Source organism: Stenella coeruleoalba (genome assembly GCF_951394435.1).
Source record: "Stenella coeruleoalba genome assembly, chromosome: 11".
In the NCBI taxonomy this organism is placed as follows: domain Eukaryota; kingdom Metazoa; phylum Chordata; class Mammalia; order Artiodactyla; family Delphinidae; genus Stenella; species Stenella coeruleoalba.
Genome location: NC_137157.1, coordinates 88,895,971 through 88,913,831, shown reverse-complemented (window position 1 = coordinate 88,913,831; position 17,861 = coordinate 88,895,971). Strand labels below are relative to the sequence as shown.

Sequence of the window (17,861 nt, the reverse complement as noted above, 5' to 3'; positions counted from 1 at the left end):
TAGGATGAGCTTGTGACTTCGGAATCACAGTGAAAAACTAAGTTGTGGTGAAAATGCAAGGTTCTGATCACTACTCAGCAGATAAGTCCTCAAGGGAAAATCAAAAATATTTTTAAAAATTTTAATCTCCTCAAAATATATCTTTTTTCCTCAGATCACTGCAGCAATCCACAGTTAACTGAGAAGACAAAGCATGTAACATGTTTAGTCAAACAAGCATGTGATCTTTATTCTGAAGATAATAGTTAGTTTAATAAATACCACTGACAAGATTATTTCAACACCTAGCAGACTATCAGCTCAAGATCAAATGACCTTCCCTTAAAATCAAGCTCAAATTGATCCATTTTAGAAGGTAAGAATCACAAAGTGATTAGGAACATAGGTTTGAACTTAAAAGAGGACAAGATGGCAGTTTGAACACATGCCCATCTACCAAAAAGAATAGGAGGGCTGCTAGAAACTGTAATAGAAAAAAAAAAAAAAACAACACTCAGGATGTGCAGGGTGACAGTAGGAATTAAGACTTGTAAAGTCATTTGGCCACCACCTCGTAGCTTTCTGGAAATCATGTTCAAGATTTTTTTATGCATGAAGGATAGATGGCCACCGCTTTGAAAGCTCACCCGTTCATGCTGTGCCTCTCTGTAAGATGTAATGTAAAGCTTCTTAACCAATACCCATGATGCATCATTTTATAATTTTATAAATTTAAATACAGGCTCAAGTACTTTGATTTGTACTTAAGGTTTAAATATAACTTTTAATTTCAAAAGTAAAGACAGCTTGTATATCCAGATCCCACTCTCACAAATAAGAATGCATATTAATCTTTTAGTTTTTAAGATGAATGCTTAGCTCTTCTTGATGCAAAATTAAAATTAGTGAGCTAGGGTTAGGTGAGGGGTGCAAAGCATACGTATAAACAGAACACTCTGTAACATCTGTCTTATCAACAATGTGATTCAATTGTTTGAAATAACAATATGTCTTTGATGTATTTTCTCTTAATGCTGGGTTTGGAAACATTGATGATAATTAGAACGAATATGTTATTTTAAATGTTTTGTATGAGAAAATAATTTCATTAAATAAGACTTGGCTTGACTTTAAAAATAATGAAAAAAAAATCACCTTTCAGACCTAGAATAACTGATGTTTCTACTTTAAGAGTAGAAATTGGCAGCCTTTGAAAAATCCTTATCTTTGCAATTTTTATTACCTAAGTATTCAAAAATATCAGTTACATTGTGATCAGGGCAGTTTAATGACATCTTTGGCCAAGGTATTACCTTCATACGTGCTGTGTTGGCAGCCCTAGCTCATCAATATGAACATTCCTTTGTATTTCATATTTAAATATAATGATGTATAAATACTCCATTATATAGTAGATGTATGTAGATGTGTCAATTTAAACTCAAACATACAACTATACCATCTTTCGTGAATTAGCAACAGTCAAGTGACCTAATCCTGATGTCTATTTTGAGACGCATATTTCACAACTATTATGTAATCACACAGGGTCATCACTCAGGCCAAATAAAAAGACATCCAAAAAAAACAATACCAGTAAATAATACATGAAAATAATCCCATTCAATTTAGCTGATGAATTCTGTTATCTCAAATGGAATTCAGTCTCTAACAGCCTGAGCAAGCTTCACAGTGGTTCTCGGACAGAAGTATTACCACTTCCTTCCCTGACATTTAGAAAAGTATAGGGTGTGTTCTTGGTTGTAACAGTGATACCAGGGACACCACAGGACCACATAGTGGCTGCCTGTAAGCCTTGCCTCTTGCTCTCTCACTCATTCCAACCACACTAGCATCCTTGATGTTCCTCAAAGATATCAGAAAAGCTTCCATTGCAAGATCTTCATACTGACTGTTCCCTGTTCCCACAATGTCTTTCCTATACATCCCCATGGCTATTTCTTTCACTTTCTTTAGGTCTTTACTCAAGTCACCATCTCAACAGGGCTGTCCCTGTCTGCACTGTTTAATTTTTCAAAGCCTTATCTCCCCACCACACATACAAAGGCACACTCACCCATAAATACAAATTCTGCAAACCTCTTACACTGCTCCATTTTTCCTGTAGTATTTATCATCTCCTAATGTACTCAATACTTAGTTTGTTGATTATCTGCTTCCCCAACTAGAATATAACCTCTTTAAGGGAAGGAGTTATTTCTGTGTTTTACTCAGTGCTGTATCCTAGGGCTTTGTACAGGACCTAGAGTATATAGAATAATATTTTTTGAGTGGAAAAATGGGGAACAAGGATGTTAAGTGTTCTGACAGGGATGTCAATTATACCTCTGTTGCTAACTTACCAATATCTGCAGTAAGAGGTGAACGATGCAAACAGCATGAAGGTTACAGAGCTAATTCTATCTTACTCTGCATCTAAAAGTAAACTATGAAGCCTAAAACTCATCTTTTATAATAGGACTACTGGCTTACAAAAGGATTTTTACAGAGCATAAATTTTACTTATTATTTATAACCCCCCTCCTTAAAATTGTTTTCTAATCATTCTTGATTAAACCTCTTCTCATTCACCGTACTGGTTCCATGTGATATAACCACATTAAAACTCTTTACATATTTTCCTTAGTTATTCAACTATGGTGAGTACATCAGTCATAAAAAATTTGAGAAATAACTTGCCCATAGTTCTCCCCAAATTTCCTAGACTACTTTATTCTTTATATAGTAAAATATTAATACCTTTGTATTTCTACAAAATCAATTAGAAATATAAGATTCTACATTCATTATTTATAGAAATGAAATATCGGCACTCAAATATTTGTTAAGTGACTAAATGGTTTCATTTTTAAACTGTTAAAGAGATGGCAAAGCATGTAATCATAAATATAAATCCCAGACTTATCCACTCAGCAAGAACACATTGTGGAAAGAAGGGATTCTTGTAGCTCAGAAACTTTTTCATTTTTTTCCCTAATCAATGGCCACAGAAAATACTACTTGCTAAGTTTTAAGACAATTCAATAACTTATTGTATTATTTCTTTCTATCTCCTAAAGCACAGACATCCCTCAGTGGATATTCACTTGTAATACTTACAGGCTTTAAAATTATGTTCATAGTATAGTAAAGCTGAACTTCTCACCTGCAAAACTAAATAAACCTGCCCATTGAAACCAGTACTCACTTTTAGTGTTAGAAGTTATGATTGTTTTTTCATTCACCTATCTACCCCCAGCCCCTTCCACTCAAGCAAAGGCACAGGTATTAATCACTTATCTTATTCAGTCTAATATGCAGCTGTTGGTCAGAATTTGTTTTTATTGAGTGGTTGATAAACACAAAATAAGTATCACACTCAATGCCATAAAGTATTTTAAAGTGTTAACAGTCTTGATTCTATTTTTTTTGATGAAATGTGAGCAATCTCTCAAAGGACATTACTTAAGAGATTTTAAAACCTTTTAAAAATAAAAAAAGAGAATAGTTTAAAAAATGGTATGCACCTCTGTTAGAATTGCTATAATAAAAACATGACATTGTTTTAAAAGTTTTCAGAAATCAGAATCAACTAATGATGTCTAAAACTTCCTTTTTCCCCTTGAAGTTGCATGTTGGGATCCCACAGCATAAATGAGATGGGGATTTATTTTTTCTTGGTGGTATTTAGATTATTATTATATGTAATCATCAGCACGTTTTATGACATTCCTTGCCCCATTACTAATCCATGTCATATTTGATATTTATGTTTACTAAAACTGATTTTCTGTTTTTATTAATAGGATGGGTTTACTGTAGGCAATGCTTTACCGAATTTGTAATAACAATTTTACTTAAATATGGCTTTGGTGTACTCCTCTGCACATAATCTTTGAATTCTTAAGAGTCTTTTATTTTCCCAGTAGCCCAGTTGGAGAGTTTTTAATATTACGTTGAATCATAACAACACACGCTGGTTAGAGTCTAACTTAATACATGCAGCTTAATGTTAATTTTCCAGCTTCAAATCAGAGATCTAACTATTACGAGATGATTATTTATCTCAAGTGTGATTTTGTTTTAAACCAGTAAAGTCCACAGCTAGATAATTTTGCATCATAAAAAACCAACAGTATGGACTAAAAGAATTCAGCAAAAGATTTGGAATCTTTACATAACTAAAAAAATTTTGTTGAGAAGAAAAAGGTCTATCAAGGAGTTTTGATAGTCTAGAGCAGAAAGCAAAAAGGGCACAGGTGAATGCCCAAGTGACTGATGTGGGATTTATAGCAACTCTGTTTGTAATATAGTAAATATGTTTGATGAATATAATAAAAGGGTATGTTTAGGTCCTAATTCCTTTAGGGAAAAGTTATCCATTCATATGGATAATAAGGGGCAAAAAACCTCAATAAGCAAAAGAAATTGCTTTAAGATAAGAAACAAAACTAAATGCCACATATCTGGCTTCACAATGTAACTTCCACTCCAAAGTAAATTTCTTATAAATACCTTGAAAAGGGGAACATACAGTTAATCATCAAAACAAGTATGCAATGATGGTAGAAACAGAAATAGAACAGACAGTATCAGAGCTAAGAGAAACAGAATTGGGTGATAAAAATCACAAGAGAATAAATTTAGGCATTCTACAGTATTATAAAAAATTGTCTTTTCTCTTAGAATGGCGAACACTCTATAAGAATAAGTCAGTGCTATAGTTTACAATACTAAGGAATTAGCTGGCATCAAGCATCTGAATTTTACAAGTTTCAAAGTGTGCCAAACTACGGTGATCTGGTGAAAGTAAATTATGACAAAAGTCGATGCTCATTCTAAGGTTGTATAGATTCTAATATCTGTATGTGCAGCATGCATACATACACCTACATCTCTTTAGATGCTTACAAAGGGGAATGCCATGAATCAGTAGGAGTCATCGCTTATGTAAACCAATTAAAAAATTTTTTTAAAGAAACATGGCTAATGTAAATGCTGTTTCAAAAAGCTATCTGGTCGATTGATAGAATATTGCTATTTTTACTTTCCTTGTTTTCAAGATCTTGTTGTATATTTACAATTCATATATTTTAACAATTATTGATGAAAGTGAGAAATGTTAGCTAGTGTCTGTTTGGAAGGTGGGATGAGGTTACAGTGTATAATTTTGAAGGATAGAAGACATTCTCATGGGAACTGGGAAATGTTTTCAAACCAAATACCAAAATAATATTTCAATGACTCACAGTGTAATGAGAAAAAATACTGTGGTCGTTTAGGCTGGTGCAATTCTTCTTTAAGCCTATATAATTTTTATGTGAGGCAGAAAACTGAACTACATAACACATTTCTACAATGCATATATGCATCAAAACCATTTACAAAATTACTACTTTCAGCATATTTTTAAAATGAGATTCCTTAATAAATTATGTTTATGCAGTCAAAACAACATTAAAATTTATTATTAGTCACTTAATGGAAGTTAATGGTGAGTTTATAAATGAAGTGCTGGCTTACTTTGATATACTCTAAGAGCAACCAAAAATAGAGATTCTTTCCCAGAGTTCTATGTATTTGTAAAGTGCAAAATAAGCAGCTTTGGCAATTCTCAAATGTAGTTCTTCCGGATGCATTTAATCCTAAATATACTTGTAGGAACAGAATGTTTTTCTGCTAAGTCAGGTATGTCTAACTTATCCATCTTATGCGTAAAAACTATCCTGACTGAAGTATTCCGTGCTTTATGGAAAGATAAAAAAGAGTAAAGAGATAGAAACAAGTGTGAAGTATTCTCTGTATTTCTAATATTCTTGGTGGGGGTTATTTCCAGTGACAATATCTCAAGTCTATAAAACAAACCAAAACAAAAAGGCACAAAACTAAAATAATTAGTTAAATACTCACTCACTGAAAGTGGGTGTATTACAGAATTAAGGACAGATATTGTAGATAAATTTACAAATAAGAAATTCTCTATGTATTGATAGATAGGATATTTTTAACAGAGATTGTTGCAGAGGTTGTTGCTCAGGAAGTCTAGGGTGGATTGACCCTTTCTTCCTAAAGCAAGGGGCACTCTCCCAAAGTACTGTACAAAACAACATTATCACTCCTGATTTGTACCAGTCCACGAACGCTATATAGTCTAAAATGTTTGAAATAGAATGCAATAATGCTTTCCTATGATAAACAGAAAAATGGACTTAAAATTACAATATTTTATAAAGCTATAAATAAGGTAAGATAATTTACAGGGAATATAGCAGTATTTTTCAGAGACCCTAGAGTCTAATACACTCAGATGCCAAAATATTTCATAATACTAAGAGGAGCTTAGACGTTTAAATATGATAAAAGTTATGACTATTATAAAGTGTTAAGAAAGCTCAAATGAAGCTCTTAGGAAAAAGAAAGTTTATTTGGGAGGAGTTTCATTCCATATAAAAGATTAATTTTTTGGAATTTAAAACAATAAAAGGTTATATTTCAAATAATAATGTACTGCTTTCCAGGGGAGATATTTTCAAACGCCTAATGTTAAAAAGATGACAGAGCAGGAAAAACAGAATGAACACGTCAGTCAGCATTAAGAAAGAATCTGTGCAATTAACTGTCAGATAAAATAACATTAATAATGTATTTATATTTACTTTTAAGGCCATAATTATGTCCTAATATAAAGTTAACCTTATATAAAAATTTATAAGTACCAATTTTGATCAGTGTGAAATAAAGTTATAGCCAGGTTAATGCTCTATGTAGCATTTAATTTTCTATTGTAAAATCATATTATTATATACTAAAGCACATAAAATTTGCAATCAGCATAGAAGCTTCAAATCCTTTTTGTTAATTGGCAACTGTGGTAGAGCATGAAGCATCGTTCTTTCCCAGTACTTTCATTTTAAACAAATCATCCTCACGTATAAAAATAGCAAATTGCATTAAATTTTATATAAGATGTTTTCTGTTTCTCATATAGAAGAGCTGTATGCAGCTTCCATGGCAAGTATCACAGCAAACAGCTTTGAGTACATTCTCTGGTAAAACACCATTCATAGAGATACAAGATACAGCCTTCGTCGACTTACTGCTTAAAATATACTACAAGTAAGAAAATGCAGGCTTAAATTAAAAAACTGACAAAAATGGTCCAACAGCTTAACTGGTAAGTTCTGATATTCTACACTCTCCAAATTGAGAAGTAAAGTATTTTGCTGTATCTCCTAGTTCTGACTTTGTAACACTTGACATAAAATCTTAATTCTAAAACTGATGATACATTAATAGCTACTTTATTCATATTTTCCAAACTCAAATCAGAATGCTGGTTTAGCAGTAGCTACATAGTCCTGTAAACATCATTACTAAACCTTGACTAGTTTTACACAGTAATTGCTAATCTACTTTATGCATTCTCTGGTTCAAGGCACAAAGATGCTTCCATATCTACTTTGTCATAAACAACTTTTAAAAATAAAAAAAAATAAATGTGTTGGATACATTTTTAACAGATTCATTTCTAGGTCTTGGCATATAAATATTAGTGGGCAGACCAACTTCATAGTTTAAGTCAGAAAGCGTGTTTAATAGAGGAAGTTTTAAAAAAATCAATCTTTCTGTTCCTTTTTCTAATGAATTTCTGAGGATGTAAAGCAATCTTAAAAACTGGCAAATTCCCTCTCATCAGACAGGTGTATCTAATATTCTCCAGAAAATTAAAAGATATTATATCAGCCCTGTTGTGGAAAGGGAACTGTTAAGATTTGAAACTCAGTAACGAACTGTAAGAATCTTTTCTTTTTTGTAAATATAGCTAATTGTGCCTCGAAGGAGAAAAAAATATCTGAGCAAAATCAAATTTACTGCAGTAATAGCTTCTAATACCCTAAAGAAAATATCTTATGATTTAAATTCTTGTACTCATCATTCAAAGAACTTGTAAAAACATGTCACCACTATCACTACTCAGAATAAGGCAAAATAAAATGTTAGAGCTTCAAGATTCACTGTTCAGCAATAAAAGTGTGTTTTGTGTTTGCTTTTGGAAGGAGAAGTTAACTAGGAAGTTAAATACAGTTGGCAAAAAATATTTCACTCTTCTCTAGATATGAAAAATTATCTGGCCCAGGATAATATCTATAACCCATAATTTACTGGTACAGGTAAGCAATTTTTTCTTTACCATTTTCCATATTCTTACTTAGATGCCTAGTAATTTAGACAGAGAAACACAAACCTGTAAATTATTTATGGCTCGTTTGTGCCTCAAAGATATTACATAATATCCGAAGACCCGAAAACCAAACTAAACTACTTTTTAATAGGATTTAAATGGTTAAGCATTGGCTGTGCAAAACACAAGAAGGAAATGTACTGAACTAACAGGGAAATGAGAAAAATTATTTTCAAAGCTCGGGAAAATAGCCACAGAATATTACTTGTTCACTGATCATACTGCAGATTTTGTGTAATTAATAAACAATTAGATAGTAACAGTTTGAGGTGCACCTCCCTTTTTCCCTTAGTTAATTTTTGTCCATGACCCCAAATCATGCTTCTCATAAGGCAGGCATCCAATAAGCATTTTTGAATGCCTGTTTATACCCATTCAAAGAAATTAATTGGTAAATAAAGTTTGCCTGAACGTATGTGCCTATTCGACATACAGAATCAGACTATTTTAATTTGCCAATCAGACATATGCTTTTAAACCTAGACATAATTTCACTGAGATACACACTTTCCACATAAAACTAAATACCACATCTGCGGCATAATCTATAACACATAACGTGGTGTTTTACACACATACCATTTCCCCGTTTCACTTCTGCAATTTTTAAGTGTTGATGAATTACTCCTTGCCAAGGAAGTCACGTTATATACAACAAAACCTTCAGTTTAAATAAGGGATAAGCTTGCTGTTAACAGCTTAGTTTGAAATGTTAACAACCCTTAGGCTGTTAACATAACAACTGGCCATTAATGTGGTAATGACCAATTTAAGAGGAAATTGTACTCTGAGAAATGAATATATTGGCAATCAGGACCAGGGTTTAAATTTGAAAGAGTATGATTTTTTAAAAATAAGGTAACAAGATTAAAAGTTTGAGCCTATGAGAAATCAAGTAAAAGTTGCATCACAAAAAGCAACGTATAGACTCTTTTAGAGAGAAAGATTTCTGAGATGAAGACTATTTTGATAAATTCCCTTCAACAATACACTTAAGACTATCAAACACCAGTTGAACAACTTTTTTTTATTACCATAAGGAAGATTAAAACAACACAAGGTTACTTTCTCTGCTCTCTACTATGTAGACAACTGCAAAACAGTTTCACTCATGACACATGTATTTCATTGGCAAATTTACATTTCTGATTTAAAAATATCCAGAGATTTCAAGAGACTCTCTTTAAATTTGACTTAATTTTTGTCTTTATTGCTTATTAGAACACTTTAATCTTGCCCAGACTATATAAACTCCTTGTTTGGTTACATGAATCCACTGGAGATACTGCAAACGTAAACAAAAGTCAAAGACAGAGTCCAAAAGCCCACGGCTATTGGTTAGGAAGATAAAGCAAAAGTAGGAAGCAAAGTCACTAAAAGCAAATACAAAGACTCTATGTAGAAATCAGGCTCTAATTCACAATGAGCAGAGGAGAAATTTTTATTTGCAAGAGGAAAGTTCCAAGACCGTAGAGCCTGAAAGAATTCACAGAATAGCTTAATTCTGATTAGTTGTGTTCGTTAGGGAACTCCTTGCCTATAGTCACATTCCATTCCCATTGCTGGCATCTTACATGTATTTTGTGCCCCTGGAACACAGAGAAGTAGTAGCAAGTGGTTATAATTAGTCAGGGGGCTGTCAGATGAAGCGGTCCTAAAAGGGGAGAGAGTAGAATCTGATAAACAGTACTGGACTCACCCTCTTGTAATGACCATTCATCAAACAATATGTTCTTATATATAAACATTGAATTGGACTGAAAATAACTGAATTATATACGAAGCAGCACCAGATTCCCTAGAAAACACCTCCTGAAATGACCAAGGAGTTACTGCTGATTGATAAATTTTGTGTCATAAGGGAAAAAAATTCAAAATGAATCACTTAATGTCAGACTAGAAAAATGATTAATTGTATCAAATATAAAAACCCAAATGATGCCATATATCATTTCTCTAATTTGATAGATCCTACTTTGTTAATATCAGTAATTTGCAGCTGAATGAAGTCACAAAATTCCCTGAAAAGCAAAATAATTTTTCTTAAATACCAGTCCATGTGTTGAGTACTAAACGCTAGGATACAAGTTTAGTCTGCTTCATGGCTTCAGAAGCAAGAACATCTGCGTTGTCCTGAAACCATTCAGATGTTTACAGTTTGGAGAGTGGCTATCATTTCCCCATAATGATGGAGGTCTTTACTTTGTTATTTTCCGTAAAGCTACTGGCAAGACTTAGGCTGTTCGACTTTCAGTGCTATCTTTGCGAAGATCACCTGGAATGCCATGGTGGGTGGAGGGAGGTGTATTCACACTTGGGGAAAGTTTTCAACACTGTACGATAAACACCTTACTAATAAATGCCAGTTAAGAGTTTCAAATTGACTTTCTCTGACAAATCGGAAACAGAAATATCGCTGAATTACTTTGTGCTATACTCAGCCTGACCTTGTCACTTTTGTGCGAATAAAACATCTTGCATGCTGATTTCTACCAAATACATCCTTGATGTGAACTGGCAGTTTCCATACAGGCAGTGGACTAACCTATCCCCAGGTAGGAGCATCAGGTAAGGCAAATAAATGGGAACACTTTGAGATATTGGGTTTTCCTGGCCATGGCTGAAGCGATCATGTGTGGAACAGGCACCTGGCAGCATTTTGAAGGCTGCTAGGTGGACACCTTTCAGGAATAGAGGCTAGTAGGAAGGAAATGAAACCCACAAAGACACTTACAAAGGTATTTTAAAAGGAATCCAGTCATCACTGGTGTGCAAGGCTAATTCCTACCTCAGATAGTCTCTGCGACAAAGGATAAGGTTAGCTTTAGTGTACAGGGTGGAGCCCACCTCTCCCAAACGACAGTCACAGCAGGCACACTTCAGGCAGTCCTCATGCCAGTATTTGTCCAGTGCCTTTAGAAGATACCGGTCCTTGATCTTTCGGTTGCAGCCAGCACAACCTTTCGGCTTGTTGTCTGGCTGGACTGAGAGCATTTGTATACCTAAAGGGAGACAAGAAAAACAAGAGAGCTGGGACTCCAAGAAGGAAGCAGAAGATGTCCAAAGACCTCCACCAAGTTAAATATTTCAGATTGCCTTTTTCAAGGGGTGTTAGACGTTCTTTTTGAGGGCCATACAGATATCGAACTAAATTTTGGAAACAAAAGAGTCTCAAACTTTGCTAAGCCCTTGTTAAACCATTTACGAAGTGACACCTATAAAGTGATAAAACAAAGAATTCATGTTGCACCTGGTAAGTTGATATTATATACACGAAGAAGTTAAGTAATAGTAAATAATTTTATAGTGTCCCCATTTTCTACATAAAGAAGTTCCTTTCGGGAGAAACTATGAGTAAAGGGCTAACAATCTCAAAGAAAGCTGTTGAACAAAGTAGTCTGTGCACAGGCTGTAGAAGTCAAAAATGAGTTTTCCTTTATTGGTTAAAAATTTCACTTAACACGGGCTTGATGGCAGAAGGAAAGTGCACCCTTATGGGATGCACTAACCTCACTTAGCAGTAGAGATGTTTATACTTAAGCAGAGCACAGTCTCCCGAAAGGCCCACCAATGCTATAATACTTGTTTGCCTCCAAAGGCTTCCCCCCTGTGCCCTTGATGTTTCGAAGTATTCATTGTGTTAAAATTTTTTTAAATGTACTTATACTCACAGGCATCAGTCAGTGCTTCTACTAATGGCAGATTACCTAACTCTATACTACATGCTTTTATATAAAATTAAACTATAGGATTATGTAATTTATTATCATAAACATGCACTTATTTATTTTACAAAGGAAAGAAAAGACAATAGAAGACAAAGTCTAAATGTATATAAGGTTACCCAAACATCCATATGCAAATATATATTACATACCTATATTACATACATACTAGACTAGACATAGGGACATTTATATATTTTAGAGACATGTCTCCATCATAAATAAGGAGTCTAGCTGAGTTCTATGGGTGTTACAACCTGACTGAAATTTTTTCAATGAAAGGGTATTTGCCTTTGAGTTTCTTCTCTCCTAAATGTCAAATACCCAGCTTTTAAAAAAGCTGGACCAACTATTCACAGCTTCATATTTACCAAAGAACTCATTTCAAGCAGTATAAAGTACTGTAGACTTCGATTCCAAATTCCTTCGTTTTACAAATTATGATACAGAGGCCTAAGAGAGGTTAAGGGACTCGCTCAAAGCTGAATGACAGTTAAGCACTAGACTTGGTGGCCTTCTTACAGTCCAGAGATCCTGCTGCTAAATTAGGCCTCCTCTCTAAGGCATAAAGTTTTAAACTTGAACATAGAATGACACAAGACACCAAATGCCTGCACTTGAAACAGTCTCAAGTAAGAAATGCCAAGCTCTAATCTAGAGCATTTTCGGTGTGTTTCCTGCTCCAAAATAGCTAAACCTTCTTCAGTTTCCTCTGATGCCTGATGATGAAGCCTGCACCTTCATTATCTTTACAATCTTTCTCTTTTTTAGTCACACTGTTAAGAGACATCAAGGCACCGTACCCTCACAGCAGAATAACTTTTCTAGCTACAAATGATACATGAATTTCACATAATAGTGTTACGATATTGAACTTCCATTAGAAAATAACTTCTCTGATAGAGTGATGGAGCAGGGACTGGCAGTGAGGCGTCAAGATAGCTACTCTTTCTGCATGGGATGCAGAGCCGTGGTCCTCGGAGCTGCAGACTAGCAGCTGGATTTGTACAGAACAGCAGGTGGTATTCCTATAGCCGGCTCTCTGTTCCTTTTCTTTGAAGGAGCTCAGGGTCTAGTGTAGATTAATCATAACCCTTGATAGCTCTGCTAAATCTCATTCTCTAGAACTTCTAACAAATGAAGTGTCTTTGATCAGAACTAGTTACCATCTTCTCACAAGGTTCCACGAGGAACGAATCCCATTAATTACAGTACAGAACATACCCAGGTGCCTCTTAACTACCTACCTGGGGGAGGGAGAGACTGTGATTTACTAAATGACATTCTGGATTTCATGACTGAAAACATCTTGAGATGTATTAACAGTGGCTAGTCTAGTTATCCAATTTATAAGGCTATTATTTTTTTATACCACCAAGCTGAAAATTTTCTGTCCAAATCCTTCTTAGCTGTAGCTAAGCTCTGTTTCTCTGAGTTGTGTTACCATCGTCAAGCGTGGAAGGTCACCTATCTTTATTCACAATGCTTTGCAACCATGACAGGGGGTACCAACATTTGGGACAACTCTACCCTGCTTGTCTTCACAAAATGTTTTTTGTTGTGCTGACATTTTAATTTAGCACTCAGAGGCCAATTAATATTTGAAACTCTTACACTCTGTCTGGCCTTGGGCGTAGAAGGAGTTTGATATTTTCTGCTCCATCCTGGTACCTTCCTGCAGAAAACATCATCCCATTGCTCTTGAAAAGGAAACGTTTTCGATACTCTGCAAGTTAACAGTTGTAGAAAAAAGAACTATTTTGTAGTCACCACGTTGCCATGTACCTAAACGGGCATAAAGCAGTCGGCAGCCTCTCTTCAGCATCCGGCAGAACGCGTCTGGGTAGAGTTATGTGTTCGGAGCTGAGAAACATTTCACAAGTTGCTTATAGCACATCAGGACTCATAACTAGTTTTAGATTGGCATGTAAATTGTTCCGAGGGAAATTCTTATTGCCTCTGAGACCCTGCCATTCTGAGTTATTTGACAGTTTAAGGGAAATCATAATTAAAAAAAGACATAAATAATAGCCCGTGCAGTGTGGTGTGCAGAAATAAGTAGAACCATTTCATTTAAACTCTGGTGAGCTTTTAATTGCCTGGATTGCATTGTGAGGCGGCCTAACGGTTGATTGCCTCCATTATGTTCCCTTGTTCTGTGCCATTCATCCGCGCAGTCTCAGCTTCAGTAGTTAACACAACAAAGTAACCACAACTCCACAACACACAGGGGCTTAAAAAAATAATAATCATGATAAAAGGTTTGCAGCACTTAGACCCAGTCTTTCATATTTTTGGACTAACTACACGTAGTGAATGGAAAACATTTTGTCCCCTTCGGAAGATTCACAGAGGACAATTTGGGAGAAGGAAAAGGAAGAGGGAATACATAAAGGGGGTTGGCAGAGATGAGGTGCCTCAGGAAGATGCGAAAATGGGAATGCAGGTTCTGCAGCTGGGAGCAGTGACACAGATTAAAAGAATTTGGCCAACACCGGCCATTCGATTGCCAAGAGGTACCAAACAAAAGATTTTCTCTCCTCCTGCCCATCTTCATCCTCTCCCCAGCCCCCAGCCCGGACTGGAGAACTGGATTGGGCCTAAAAGCTTGTTTCTCTCTGTTCACTGGCCCAGAGCATCCCTACAGGCTGCAGCCCCCTAAGGGACAACAATGCAAATAGATGTCCCCAGATCTCAGGCGCTGGAGCTGCTTAACTCTGTTCTGCCCCTTCAACTCCCAACCCCCCTCCCCATCCTACCACCCCCCCCCCTCCCCTTTCTGAGCAATGGAGCTGGGAACCAATTTGATTCCCTTTTTCTCCAATGCAGCTGCAAGGCTCAGAGATACTGACATTTTTCCACTCTTATCAGTTTAATTACAGTTACCATGGCAGCAAAGTGCTAGTGCTTGGCAAAGGCCAACAAGAGATTTGCAAGACTGAGTTCAATTTTGATGCAGCTCACATGCAAAATAAAAAAAAAAAAAATAAGAAACATACATACACTCTAACAAAGAATCCCTTGAGGAGTTTATGCTCCAGCCTTTTGTGGTTGTGTCTTTGCAGCCACACAGGGATGATTTGCAAAGAATGTAGCAGTTTTTGTTGCACCTAGCAAGATTAATTGGTTTAAGCAGCAGTCTTTCAAAGCAGTTACAACAATAATATTTCGGATCTTTTCGAAAGACACAAAAGCAGCGGAAGAGCAGGAAGGCTTTGGAGTAGCCGAGAGTGCCGAGCGCCGGCAAAGTGCATCTATGATAGATTGTAACCTTACCAAAACTTTTCTCCTTTTTCTGCATGAGTTGATTTAGGCGTGCCTGAGTTGCAGCGGCTTCGCATTGAGCGCCCAGCCCAAAGGTAGAAGTGGAAGGGGGTCTCTCGGTTTTAGCTCAAGTGCGGACCTGGTGCGCAGCCTACACCTCGGAGGACGGACTATTGTGAAGCCACTTTGGGAGCGGGTCGGAGCGGCGGCGCGGGGGGTGGAGGAAAGGACGAGGGCGGCCAGACGAGACACGGCGCACACACGGAGCCCCTCGCCGTGTGGCAGTGTGCAAAATGATGGCGAATGACAAAGCCACATGCTTCCCTAACTCTGCCCGTAATCCTAAAATCCCAGCGGCCCCTTTTAGCGTCGTGGTAACAAATGGATTTGATTAAACTGTCACATGCAGCGTTAGCATAGCATATCATGTTCAATATGAAAAAGATCATAAATCTGACTTGTATTTCATAACAGCAATCTGGGTAGCCCCCATAAACATGTGCCGCAGCAGTTTGAATCTCAGCCTATTAGCACAGAGGCACCTTGCCCCACGGAACCTCTCTCTTCTCGCCACTTCTCCCAACCGCCCCCTCCCCCCGCAGACAGTCACTTTTCCATCTCGTAGGAACGGTATTTCGTTATTATGGCAGAGTGGGCAGAGGCAGAAGTGGCCACCAGAACACAAAAATGGTCATTTCAACTCCTGGGGGAGGGGGGTGATGAATTCCAGCAAGTAAGGGGAGGAGGGTCGGGAACCACCTAAGACTGAATTCCCTTCCTACGGGCCGGGCCAGATCGAACATCTCCTCCCAAACTCTCTCAAGCCCCTGTCTCCCCGGGAGTCGGGGCTGTGGAAATACTGCAGTTCCTCGTGAACTTTGACTATTATCCGCTCGAGTCGTACTTGAGACGTTCCGCGCCGCAGCTGCTCTGCTCTCCCTCCTTCCATCAACATCCGCCCGCATCTATTTCACGTCTCATCATAAAAATAATGAAGCCTCACATGACTTAAACAAAACGGTCTCGGCAGAGCTGCAGCCCGAGTGAAAGTTGCAGTGCGGAGCTGGGCTGCAGCTCCAGTTTATGCCTCATTAGGAGAGGCTGAAGAAGAAAAAAAATCCCCACATCCGTACACGCACGCGCGCACCCGCAGACACACACACCACAAATAAGCCGCCGCGTGTACACCCAGTTGCTGCACTTACCTTCTCAATTAAGCGATACAGGGGGAGGCCGTTCAGAAAGCACAGTGGCTGCTTTGTAGCGCTTCTCCTTGGGAAAGGTCAAAAAGAAGCATTGCTTTGAAAAAAAAAAAAAAAAAGAGGGGGAGGGAATCTCTATTTTTTTTTTTTAAGTTTAAAATAATGAGGTCCTCAAGGATCCGCCAAGTAATGGTGTTGACCGCATCTGAGCCACAGGTGTCCTCCTTTTAGGCAACTGCAGTCCGAGGCTGTCTCTCTCCGTCCTGGCTCAAGACAACTTACCCCAGGAGCACGCCAGGAGCCGAGCTGAAGGAAGCCCCGGCTCTCAGCTGCAAAATGCAATCCCTTCCCAGCCAGACAGAATACAGCCAAAGAAAAGGTCACTCCGTTATTACTGAGCCGGCGGAGCCCAGGCAGCGCTTGTCAAGACCACAGAGAAGCAGCTCCCTTCCGATTTAAGACTATTTACCTCTCGCCCCCCACCCCTCCCCTCTTCTCTCCTTTCCTTCTCTCCCTCCCTCCCTCCCCCCCTCCCTCGTTCGCTCGCTCGCTCTCGTGTGCCTGTTCTGCAGCTCAGTCAAGTACAGCCGCCCTCGGAAAGTGCAAAGCAGCCGCAAGACAGATAGGGCTTTGTTGCTAATTTCCCAGGGTGAAAATGTACAAGCCTGCGAGTGCAGTCAGCACAACCCCACGCATATGCTACTCGCAAACGCTGGGGACGACCCCCAATCCCCCCTCCGCACAAAAAGTGACCTCGGCGGGAGTCGACTCCGGGAAGGACCCTGCCTACCTCCTGGACCCGTCCAAAAGAAGTCCTGCGAAAGAGCTCCAGAGGAAAACGGTAGGGTTCCTAAAATAACAGGGGCATTTTGGAATAGGTGGCCACGTTGAAAGCAAACTGTCTTCCAGTGCCAGTTCTGAAGCTGCCAATTATGGAAATTAAAATAAAAGCAAGGGAGTCAAACTGCTACCAGAATACACTGGAAAAGCACACAACCCTCCCCTTTAAGAAATGTCTGGGGGCGGCTGCAGTCACCCGGTTCTCTGACTTCTCTTAGTGAACTCTCCGAAGTCGCTGCTCCGCAGGGCAGGTCTGCTACACAAGCTGGGTCCGGAGATGCCACACTCCCCTTCCTCCTCTGGCCCAAGAACCAAACTGTGAACTTGTGCCCCATTAACTGATACTGAACATCTCTCCCATCCCTGCTGAACACTTCCTGCAATTACTTGAATTCCTCGCAATTTAAAATTCACAGACTAGAATGGAAAACAACCCAAGAGCACCTAGCAACATGTTTTTAAGCCTAACTTGGTCAAAGAGTGGTTGAGTGTCTCCACCATTACTGCTCAGTCTTCATAGGCTTGTTTTAGAGGCCTTGACAGATTTCTTTTTCCTTTTTATCCTTCAGAAAGGTCCCCTTATCCCCCAAGCTCCTCTTCTCTTAACTT

General features: G+C 37.8%; 1 protein-coding gene across 3 annotated transcripts in view; it reads right to left on the bottom strand.

Moving 5' to 3' along the window:
* The window catches only part of LMO3 (LIM domain only 3), a 214,673-nt gene that overhangs the window by 40,196 nt on the left and 156,616 nt on the right, over positions 1–17,861 (bottom strand). For 2 of the 3 annotated variants that reach the window (XM_079936982.1, XM_079936983.1), the window contains one exon: positions 11,010–11,223. In XM_079936982.1, the coding sequence (XP_079793108.1) occupies positions 11,010–11,215 (206 nt within the window). In that variant the 5' untranslated portion in view covers positions 11,216–11,223. Of the gene's footprint in view, positions 1–11,009; positions 11,224–16,415; positions 16,796–17,861 lie in introns of those variants that run through there. The other variant, XM_079936984.1, reaches the window with a different exon arrangement.